Source organism: Medicago sativa, chromosome 8 (genome assembly GCF_051527215.1).
Source record: "Medicago sativa cultivar Bolivia chromosome 8, Bolivia_mono, whole genome shotgun sequence".
NCBI lineage: Eukaryota > Viridiplantae > Streptophyta > Magnoliopsida > Fabales > Fabaceae > Medicago > Medicago sativa.
Window position 1 is genome coordinate 35,037,175 of NC_140756.1, and position 12,479 is coordinate 35,049,653.

General features: G+C 32.7%; 1 protein-coding gene and 1 pseudogene across 1 annotated transcript; one reads left to right on the forward strand and one right to left on the reverse strand.

Moving 5' to 3' along the window:
- The first annotated feature begins 995 nt into the window (after positions 1 to 995).
- LOC146898746 (hydroquinone glucosyltransferase pseudogene) lies at positions 996 to 2,717 on the forward strand (annotated as a pseudogene).
- A 1,991-nt stretch (positions 2,718 to 4,708) lies between these two features.
- On the reverse strand, positions 4,709 to 6,356 carry LOC146898747 (F-box protein At1g30790-like). The gene has a single exon (XM_085732938.1). It carries the CDS (start codon positions 6,236 to 6,238, stop codon positions 4,967 to 4,969), a length of 1,272 nt encoding a protein of 423 aa, XP_085589064.1. The 5' UTR covers positions 6,239 to 6,356; the 3' UTR covers positions 4,709 to 4,966.
- Between the last annotated feature and the right edge of the window lie 6,123 nt (positions 6,357 to 12,479).

The following is a 12,479-nucleotide window of genomic DNA, read 5'->3' on the forward strand; positions in this document are numbered from 1 at the left end:
GAGAAGACGAGTAAATAGGACGTAGGGCTGTTTGAATCGACTTATTTGAGCTTATCTATTGACATAAGCTTTGAGAGACTGTTTGGGAGAACTTATGAAAATGAACTTATGGCAATTTTCATAAGTTTTTTTCAACTTATTTTCATATGTTCTCCAATATTGCTTATAAAAACAACTTATAGCATATGCAAAAACAATGAATGTCAGCTTTTGCTATAAAAACAACTTATGCAAGCTTATAAATAAGTGCTAACGAGCGTTTGCGCTATAAGCGACAAATAAACTGTTTATCCAACCAGAACCAAAGTCACGGACATTCTCATTAATTGTTACATAATCTGTGGTGGATAGAACATCTGTCAGTGGTTCAAATGATTCAAAAGAATACGTAATTTCAGATCATGTAGAATATATGAGACAATAAAACATTGTCTAGCAATACTGAACCAAAGTTCGTTGTCTGGTAATCTTGACTCTAGCAACCTCCAATGCGGAGAAAACTGGCTGCCTCCATTTCTTCCGGGAAAGCTTGTCAGCGGAGACAGATGCAGCAAAAAATGAGAAAGGTAAACAAAATGATAAGCTTCTTAACCTATTACTACTTTTACGAAAGAGAAAAGCCCCGACAAAAAGTGTAGAATGCACGGAAGAGATCACCTTGCCACACAAATCAACTTGCGTGTTGTAACATTTTCTAAACTCATTGTCATGCAAATATTGTCGTCCAAATTCAATAATATATCCCAAACTATAAACAACTATTAGAATGAAAAAGAACCGAAAGTAGAGGAAGACCAGAAATCAGTTCAGTGTTCTTCATCACACAAAAATACATGAACCTATTTTTTTGATAAGTAAAGAAATTCCAATACCTATTATTAGAATCCAAGTCTAGGTAAAAATATCACAAAATCTCATTGTTCTCGCCATCAACTATCATATCAACACCTAAAACTATAGTTTAAAATTTAACAACAGCCCAAGCACTACAGTAAATGACATTAACACTAATCACAAAAAGGGAACAAATCATATTCTCCCATATACTTCAAACTCTTCCATCAAACATCAACCACACTTTTCTTCCACCTGTGAACCCCAATGACCTACCACAAGGGACTAGCATGGAAAGCCAAATACACCTCACACTGAATAACTCTCTCCCATATCTACATCAGGCTTTGAAGTCTTTGGCTAAAGAAATTCCCCTTGTGGCCTTAGTGGTTGACTCTTTTTCTGTTTAAGTACTAAATAATGGTAAGGAACTCGACATGTTGTCTTATATATACTGCCCTACAGCTGCTACTACACTTGCTTGGGGCTTCTATTTGCCCAAGTTGGATGAAGAAACATCATGTGAGTATAGAGATATACCAGAGCCTATAAAAATACCAGGTTGTGTACCACTCCATGGCAGGGATCTCTTTAGCATAGCACAAGATAGATCAAGTCAAGTCTACAAACACTTCCTCCCCCTTTTTAAACTTTTAAGTTTGGCTGATGGTGTTCTTGTTAATAGCTTCCTAGAAATGGAGATGGGTCCTATAAGTGCAATGAAAGAGGAGGGAAGTGACAACCCTCCAGTGCTGTTGGACCAATTATCCAAACAAACAAAATCTGGCGATGATGCTAATGGCCTGGAGTGTCTGGCTTGGTTGGATAAACAGCAGCCTTGTTCAGTTTTGTATGTATCTTTTGGTAGTGGAGGTACACTTTCAAAAGAACAAATTGTTGAGCTGGCTTTGGGTTTGGAATTGAGTAATAAAAAGTTCTTGTGGGTTTTGCGAGCACCAAGTAGTAGCTCATCTAGTGCAGCATATCTTTCAGCACAAAATGAAGTTGACCCTTTGCAGTTTTTACCGTCCGGGTTTTCAGAGAGAACTAAAGAGAGAGATTTGTCATTACATCATGGGCGCCGCAGATTCAAATCCTAAGTCACAACTCAATTGGTGGATTCTTGACTCGCTGTGGCTGGAATTCAACCCTAGAGAGTGTGGTGCACGGTGTGCCACTAATCACATATTCTCCCAAAAAATTATGGAACTGCATTTCTTTATATAAGGGTGTCACGAGGGTGCATTTAGGGTGGGAAAGGAATCTTTTTTCCCACCATGGGAAAGTACCGGTAAGTGAAACAGGTTTCATTATTGTTCTTTATTTTTTTCAAATAAAAAGAAAATACAATATTTAATTGTATCACTCCCATGAATTCAGCAACCCTTTCTTCTCTCTTTAGATGATTCATTGCTTGCCGTATTTTTGTAAGGTATAACAGAATTCCTAACCATTAAAAAATTCAGCAAACTAACATAGACACCAGGAATATAGATGCATATTTAAGGTAGAAGTTACCTTTGTAAACAGCTTAAATTTGACCCCTAACTGGCCATTGGAGAACTGTATATAAAATACTAGAAAAAAGTGACAGTAGAGATCACAAATGAATTAAACATGTGAAATATAATTTTGATGATCAAACAGGTCTAAGGTAATAACCCCTATATGCTAATGGTGATTTTGAGTTAATTGTTCAAGATTGTTGTGATCTCTTTTCTAGTTTTGTTAATGTTGATGTTATTCATGTTAAAAGAAGCCAAAATGTTGAGGCTCATAGATTAGTTGGCATAGCCAAGTATGAAGGTTGCAGAACTTGGTTGGGGTATGTCCCAAACTTGTTAAACTCTTCTAATGTGTATCATGTTTCTGTTGCTATCTAATATAAGCAATGTGAACTTTAATCAGTTTCTATTTCTTTCAAGCTCTCAAGCTTATTTCAAGCTCTCAAGCTTATTTCTAACACAGAGGAGCGGCGCACAGATATCGCACTCTAAAACACAACTATATTCTACAACAAACTTCAAATGATTTATCCAATCCTAAACAATGAATAAACCCAAAGCAAATGGACAACTAAAACTCATTGAGATTGTCCAAGTCACGTTAAAAGAATGTGCAAAAGCAGTTGCAATTGACATTCATTACTTTATAAAATCCTAGTTGAGTCATAAGTGTGTCAAATACATAACTTGAATCTGCATACATTATCTACAATTTATCAGAGAGGGAGGACTTTCACCCAAACTTGGATGTCTTAGATTTAAAATCTTCAACAAGCGCAATAATAAGCATCGAAATAATAAATAACAAAAAAAAAGGCATAAAATCATTAAGACAGACATATGTACCAATTTACTAACTTTTGTCTAAACACATAGGTTAACTTTTCTTTATCAATGAACCAATGATATGGCCACGAGGAATTTTTTGTATTCAACCATGTCGCTCTAAACCCTCATATTCATGAACATTAAGCTGAGTATGCAGGTTTCTCCAACTCCCCACATAAAACAGTAAATTTGCAATTATTTTTATACTAGTCAAATGAATCATTCGTTAGAGAAAAAAATAGAACCTCGACTATTATTGGAGAAGGATTCTGACTACAAACAGGGTTACCTTCTGATTCAAACCCCTACTTTTGTAGTTTTAGTGTCATGGTTTGATGGTAGGATTGGATAAATTCATGATAATAAATATTCACAATTCATACATTCAATCTCTAAGTGTGTATTTGGAATAGGTTTTGCTCACAAAGACCAACCTCAAAACATGATAAAAGAACGAAGCCAAAGAAAAATTAACATCAGAAATTGGATTCACCAAATCCAACTAGGGAAGATGTTACTAGTATACAAAATCAGGATATCTAAAGAGTTACCTAACTTGCACTGTTCCAAATTATCATACATTCATACCTACCTTCTAAATTTTCAATTTCTGCATTTATATTTATTATTAGACAGTATTATAAACCAGAAGATTGTACATCAGAGGCAAAATAAAGCATAGGGTAGGATGTTCAAGTGTTTAAAGACGACTATTCACTTTGTTTCTCAATTTTGCAGAAAACCTCATTAGCTAGCATACAACTTCTTGGATGTCCCAAAATCATACAAATTCAAGTAAACTCTAGTATATTATTCTGCAGAACCTATTTAGTAACCCAGCCAAACCAGTTAAAGATTGCTCAAAGTAGGAAATAAACACACAATACCTGAATATCAAAATGTTTGGCAAGATATGGAATTAAGAAGTGTGTATTTTGGAATGCAACTTTCCAAAATAACACTTTTGAGACACAGGACCAAACAGGTTGGAAGTTGGGCAAGAAAATTAACTTCAGATTGTAAATACTAAAACCTGTGATAAATTTTGTTCATTTTAATCTCAATGTAAGATGCATGTATGATCATAAACTTAAATATGAGAATACATAAATAGAGCAGAGTAAACAAAGCAATTTAGATCAATAAATTATAACTCACATGCTACCAATTAGTGTTGAATCAAAACTATAATTTAGCATTGGAGTCTTTTAGACATTCCATGTCTCAAAATCTATAATAAAGGATTCTTGTTAACTAGACCAGATCTTATATGTGCATGAGGTGGCAAACTTGAGAAAATTAAGATGGATAGCCCTCAAATCTGAAACTTGAGTTGTTTTAGTAAATTAATCAATTCTGAAGCTACAAAACAATTCTATAACTGACTTCTAACAACCAAATTCACATGCATTGATCAAGTGGCGCACTCTAAGCACAACATGCCTGAATGGCATAAAACTAATTACTAATTGAAGCAACAAGGCCTTAAGCTTTTATCCTCAATGTCATGTCAATATAACCACGGGAATACATAAACAGAGTAGAGTAAATAGGCAATTTATATCAATCAATTAGGTTTTAATTGCTACCAAGGACAAGTAGATTATATATCTCATTTCTCCATACAAATAAATGTCAAATAACAAAGTGACATAGTGTTATGGAGTATAGAACTCTGGAATTAGTCACATGTTCAGCTGCAACACATACAAAACTACAGTTTCTAGATAAATTCATAACATTCATCTTGATATAAAATGCTAAATCTAAGAACAAAGTTCATGAATCACTAGCTGAAATTATTCATTCCTTGGAAAAGGAAGAAGATTTTCCTTATAGATTCTCATATGCGTACAATATGACTCGCCTTGAACTTCAATTCTTTCAACCCTTTGGGTACTTAAATCAAGCCAGCCTAGCTCAAGATCTTCTTCCCTGAAGAATATACGGCTCTTGTTCCCTACTGAGATAGGACAGACAATCGAACAATTATAAGGCCCGACAACAAAGAGCTTGGTCCATGATTCCTTGATACCCACTTCACCCAAAACCCAGATATGAAAATCAGGCGTCCTGTCATAATTATAGATGACAGAAAGAGACTCATTTAACTCCACCAAGTTAAACCAGTATGATCTATATTTTACATCTGAAGAAGGTAAGGTAGTTACAACAAATGTCTCTTTGCTAAAGTTGAAGGACACTATATCATTATCAAGTTCTTGGGTCAACCAGTGGCAAAATCCATTGAAGTTCACCATAGACGTTATACCTGGGTAATAATCAGGCATATCATCAAACCCATCGAGTTTCCTCCAAGAATTACTCCTTAGACTATATATCTCCCAAAAAGGTTGAAACAACTTGACAGTGAGCCCCTTCTCCTCCCAAAAACCGTCATTCAAGTCAAGGTGGTGTACATCAGTCTCCCAAAAAGGGTCATCCTTGTCTGGCAGACAAACCCAATCACAGCCTGCAAACTCCAAGGGATACGTAACCTTACGAATCACCTTATAATCATCTGTAACACAGTCATAACCAAACCCATGAGAAGGAATATTACACTCAATATTTTCCTCCGGTTTAAAGCTAGGAGGAAGTATCTTAAATTCAGCAGTAGCAGGGTTCCACAATACAGCTGTTAACATTTGGTAGAGACAAAAAGTGCCATTAACACTACGAGAGCCCGAAATGAAAACAGGAATAGGAAGAGAAAAAGGATTGGCATTGTGATCTTGTTGAAATGGAAGTGGCCAATCTAAATTAGCCTTAATTTCAAACCTTTCACCAGAAAGAATGGAAAGAGATTGCTGAATGGGAAACCCAAATGACTGTTCCAATATGAGGAGACGCATTTCAGCGTCATCATCGTGTTTGGAATTGAGGAAATTGGTGCGAAACATGTTCATGAAATTAGGGTTTTGGAAAAGAAGAGACCATGATTTGTTAGCACAAGTAAAACGTTTGAGAGATTTAATAGGCAATTTGGAGAGAATGGAGAAAGCAATGTCTTCATGTATGTGAGAATCAGAAGAAGTACTTACCTTCTTCTTTGAAACAGTAGCAGCCATGGAGATTGGAGTGAGTGAAACTGAATATGGCTTTCGCTGAAGTGAATGAATGAACAACACTGCCGCTGCAAAACAAATAGAGTGGGAGATATTTACTGTTCTACTTGTTGGCACGTACCATCACACTTTTTTGACACATTTTCTTATGTTATGTTACGTTACGTGTTTTTAGGGTACGTTTTATAAAAATCACCTTTATAAAAGGTGTCTTTTAGCAAAATTCTTTATTTATATTTACTAATGAACGAAAAGACGTGTCTTTCCCTGCATGTCTCTCTACTCTTTTTAATGTCGAAAATTGATTTGGATTAAAAATAGGGTTAAATATGTTTTTTGTCCTATAAATATACCCAATTTTCGTTTTGGTCCCCCTAAAATATTCCTTCGAATTTTGGTCCCCCTAAAATTTTTCATCCACATTTTTTGTCCCTGGTGTTAAATGGGGCTAACGGTGCTGAAGTGGCAGATGACGTGGCGATGACAAGCTATCACTTTTTAATGACTGTACAGTATTTAACAGTGCCATGTAGGATAATCAACAAGTTTAATTAAAAAAATAAAATTAATTTTTTAAACGAAAAATTAAAAAATTAATGAAAACTTAAATTAATTTATGTTTTATTAAAACAGACTTATATTATCCCCAAATTACCCCCAAATCCATATTAAATTTCCCAAATTTATCTCAAGCTTATGCTTGTATCATCTTCTTCATCAAGCAACCCCATCCCCACCCTCGTCAATTCCGACGTCACAACCACTAGCAACCACTGTCGACACCATCATCGACACCACCACCATCAACAACAACCTTCGACACTATTACCAACAACAACCATATGAATTGTATTATCCGTACGATTTCGTCACCATTACCATCTAGAGATTCCGACACCATTACCATCTAGAGATTCCGTACGATTCGCTCACTCTTTTCTCGAGCTCTCTTGGTAATCTAGTAATCTAGTGAAAGAAAGAGAGAAAAAAAATGAAACCATGATGGATTCATGTAAAACCACACGGGTTACAACTAATGGAGAATTTGGAAAATACTATGTTAGGAAAAAATATGAAGCAGGTTTGAAGAATCAGTGAACCTTGAAGATCGCTACAGGAGAAAGCAACCATACTTGGAGCAGGCTTTATGCTCAACTTTGTTGAGAAAAATGAACAGTTTAAGCAAAACGCAACGTTTCATTAAACATAAAAAATAAATTAATTTCAGTTTTTATTTTTTAATTAAATTTGTTGATTATCCTACGTGGCATTAAAAAGTGACAGCTTGTCATCGCCACGTCATCACCGTTAGCCCCATTTAACAGCAGGGACCAAAAATATGGATGGAAAATTTTAGGGGGACCAAGACGAAAATTGGGCATATTTATAGGGACCAAAAACATATTTAACCCTTAAAAATATAAATATAAATGTTTGTTGTTTTCAAGTTTTTTTTCTCCATAACAAACTTATTGGATTTGAATGAAGGAAAGGTAAGAAATTCAATTGAATTCTTATTCTTATCACAACCATCATAAGTTAAATTTATGGAAAGTGATATTCACGAATAAAAATAATAATTACTATTATTTTTGTTATTATCAAGTATTTAAAATTAAATACCGTAATTTAAACACTACTAATGTGTGTATTATATTTTATGTGGGACCCTCACACTCTATTTTTTCAATTCACACAACATTAGATCAAAGTATAATTACTTGGTGTTTAATCTTTCAATTTTTCTTCCAACATCACACCAATGTTCTAACAATAGGTTCAACCAAAAAAATAACCACAGGTTTATGAGACATATAAAATATTTTTAAAGCAATTTTTGTACCCATATTACCAAAACCGCGGACCTTCCAATAGGAAAAAAAATCATTGGGCAGTTGGAAATGCATCCCCCCTTGAATGGGTTTTATACGGCGGCTTCCCGATATGAAGTTGCTTCTTGATCTGTTGTTTCTGTTTCTTAGATAAAACCGTGTGTGAATGGCATTTCGGCTGCTTTCTTATCATAATCGCGGATTTGACGTCATAGTTCCATGTATCGCTGAATGTTTGGATTGTTGTGTGTGTCTTCTTCGTGCACAACCAATACCCTGTTACCATCCTCTGAAGTCGCGACATGTGTCACAGTCACTTGGGAAATCCCTCTGACTTGACCGAACCAAAGTATGATCTATAGGAGGACTTGATTGCACGTCAGCGTGCACTATGTAACGCCCGTTTCGATTATTTAATTATTTTAATGAGTTTTAGAATATATTTATATGATTAGTGTGATTTATAAGATTTATGTGATTTATATGATTTTAGAGAAATTTATGAGACGCTGTGACTTATTTTATTGTTTAATAAAATAAGATTCGAAAATAAAATAAATATTAAGTTGTGGGGTTATTTTGTGTAGAAATATATTTGTTATTTGATGTAGAGATATATTTGTTATTTTGTGTAGAAATATATATGTTATTTGGTGTAGAAATATATTTGTTATTTTGTGTAGAAATATATATGTTATTTAGTGTATAAATATATTTGTTATTTTGTGTGGAAATATATATGTTATCTGGTATAGAAATATATTTGTTATTCAGTGAAGAGGTATATTTGTTATTTGGTGTTAAAATATTATATACACTAGCGGAAAGACGGGCACTATCGTGCCCGTCTGTCCGCTCTTTCTACTGCGATAACGCATGTGATTATTTTATTATGTTTGTTTGTATAATTTTGATTAATTTTTTTAAATTTTTAAATATTAATGGAAATTATTGATATATTGATTTATAAACAAAATATTGTCAAGTTATATAACAATTATTTATGAACTCAACATATTTTAGTTTGTCTGCATATAAAATAAAGAAAAAATAATGATCTTTTATAGTTTATTCTAATAGTAATTAGTAACATCATAACATAAATGTATAAATGACATTTTATGTAAAAGAAACATTGTTATGATTGCGATAAAAGAATATCTTTAAAAACTACATTTTTCGTAAAGTCTCCATCTTCTCCTTCTATTTTCTCTTCATTAATGAGAACTTTTGTTGAATTTTGAGAAACTCCTCTCGATAAAGCTACATATAATTGACTATGACCGAAAACATGTCGTGGAAGATAGATTCCGACAATGGGAATGTTCTGTCCTTTAACATTAATTTTTGCTCACATTTGTTACTAATATTTTTTTTAGAGGATTTAAAGTTCAATCTTTAACATAATATTTTGCTCACGTTTGTTACTAATACTTTTTTTCAGAGGATTTAAAGTTCAATCTTTAACATCATTTTTTGCTCACGTTTGTTAACGGTGACGATTAGTGACATGGATTACTAATCCACGTATTATTTTATAATTAGCTATTTGTATTTAAAATTAAGGGTATTTTTGGAAAGAAAAGTTCAACCCAAAGGTGTGCTTATAAATAAAAAAAAAAACACACTATCATAGTTTGTATAAGCAATTATAAACCAGCAAAGTCAAATAATTCTTAAAATTAGTCGTAAATAATTTGAATCATAATCACTTATAAACCAGCAAAGTCAAATAATCCATAGAATTAATCAACTTTGATTAGTTGTAACATGAAAGGAAAAAAATACTTACAGGTTAATTCTGAATTCTGATGCAGAGGGCGGAGAGAGGTTGAGAAAAACTAAACAATACGGGAACGAACTATGAACTGTGAGAGCCCTACTTAATAATATTTTTAATACAGTGCTAACAAATCTTTTTAACATTATTTTTTTGCTCATGTTTGTTACTAATATTTTTTTAGAGGATTTAAAGTCCAATCTTTAATTATATTTTTTGCTCACGTTTGTTACTAATATTTTTTTAGAGGATTTATAGTCCATTCAATATAGTGCTAACAAATCTTTTTCTAAAAGATTTTGAATTATAATATTTTGCTCACGTTTGTTACTAATATTTTTACCATAGGATTTAAAGTCAAATTTTTAACATTATTTTTTGCTTAGTTTGTTACTAATCTTTTATTAGAGGATTTAAAGTCTAATCTTTAACATTATTTTTTGCTTATGTTTGTTACTAATCTTTTTTTAGAGGATTTAAAGTCCAATCTTTAACAATATTTTTTGCTCACGTTTGTTACTAATTTTTTTTAGAGGATTTATAGTCCAATCCTCATCGGCTATTATTTTTGTTTAAAAACAATTAAAAAAAACTCATAGACTCGTGAGAAATAAAGCAGGAAAAAACATAAACTTTGGATTATCTTTTTTATAAGTGATTATTGTTCAACTTTGATTTTCTCAAATTCTGATTCATTCATTCTTCTAACAAAAAAAAGTAAAAACAAAGCTTGAATTGTAATGTTGGCGGAAAGTAAATTGCTCGAAGGATAAAACAGAAAGATATTCAATTCATGAATTGGACCTTAAAGATATTCCATTCAATGGTGCTTCAGAAGTATTAATCAAGTTCGTGAGCCTTGGAACTTTCTAATTTTTTAGAGGTGATGAGATGTGATCAGAGGATACTATGATGAATTCTGGATCGATTTGAATTCATGAGAAGAGACATAAAGAATGCAAATATAATTTTTAAACTTTTTGTGAGTTTGATCTGTTGTTAACGGTGGTAAAAGAAAGTTAATGGTGACGATTAGTGACATTGATTATTAATCCACATGTTATTTTATAATTGACTATTTGTATTTAAAATTAAGGGTATTTTTGGAATGAAAATTTCAACCCAAAAGTGTGCTGAAAGGGGTAGTTTTCTTTATATATAGTATAGATATATATTTTGATGAAATATGCTATTATGTGTTATTTGGTGTATTAATATTATTAAGTGGGAGAGATATATATTTAATTTAGAAATAAATAAGATTATGAGGAAAATAGTAATTTTGAGGTGTAAGAGAAATTAGATGAGGGGTTATAAATAAGAGAAGTTAGGTTTAGAAAGACATAGAACGTACGATCAGTTTTTGGAGAAAACAAGGTTTAGAGAGAAGAGAAGAGAAGAGAAGACAAAGAGAAGAGAGAAGAGGCTGCATCGATAATTCTAAGGTAAGGGTGAGACTAGCATTCAATCTTATCGTGTGTATGATTCTAACGATTAGATTTAACGAGTTGTAGGAAGAGTTTTTGAGAGATCGAGAATTAGGGTTTAAGTGAAGAATTGAGAATTAATGGTTGTTGTTGTTTGATTTTGATGATTAGAGAAATTAAGTTTCACTCAAAATTGATGAAATATAATGTTGTTGTTGATAAATTCATGACTGCTTATTGCTGTTATTGTTATGATATGTTTTTGTTAATGATTGATGCAATGGGTAATCATAATCATAGAACTTGAAGTGAATTTATGTTGTTCTTGAAGGTTTTCATGGAAAATGGGTCAAATGGTGATTTTTGTTGAAAGGGTGTTTTAGTTCAAGTTTTATATGGATTTGGATGTCTTTTCATGTTTAGAAACGTTTAAACAAACTTTGGGACCAAATTTGGGCTTAGGGGATTCAAAATTGGGATTTTGGGATGAAAAATGGAGTTTTCCCGAGAGCTACCTCTAACAGCATTCTCTGTTTCATGTTTTTGCATCTTTTTCACACATTTCAGTTTTGAATTGGCTTTAGGTGTAAACACAAAAGTTGTAGGTATGGATGTTAGCTGTCTAATGTCGTTGGTTTGACTTTAAAAGGATTTATAGAACATGAGTTATGGTCAAATTACTGTACGTAGGTCACAGTGAATTTTTATGGACTTTCAGCACAACTTTTCCGAATTTAAAATGAAAACTGATGTTGATCGGTACAGAATTGGTCTTAGGCGTAAACATGAAAGTTTTAGATAATTTTGTTAGCTTTCCAGTGGCTTTGGTTTGACGTGAATATGATTTTTAGTTTTTGAGTTGTGATGAAAATACTCCAAGGATGTCTTAGCGAAATTGTACGGTGACATCATTCTCTGTTTCATGTTTTGCGTTTTGTTCATATGTTTCTGTTTTGAATTGATCTTTGTTGTAAACATGAAAGTTGTTGATAATTGTGATATCTTTCCAGTAGCCTTGGTTTGACATGAAAATATGTTGTGCATGATTATTTATGTTCTTACAAAGATGCATGATGAATTAATTGTGTGCCTTCATGTTGCTGTTAATATTATCAATGTGATATTGATATATGAGTATTAATGTGAATTATATATGATGTTTTAAGATGCTAAGATGTTAAGATGTTAAGACGTTAAGATGATAT

Coding starts and splice junctions, on each gene's coding strand:
- LOC146898747 (XM_085732938.1), bottom strand. CDS start 6,238: ATGGCTGCTACTGTTTCAAAGAAGAAGGTAAGTACTTCTTCTGATTCT.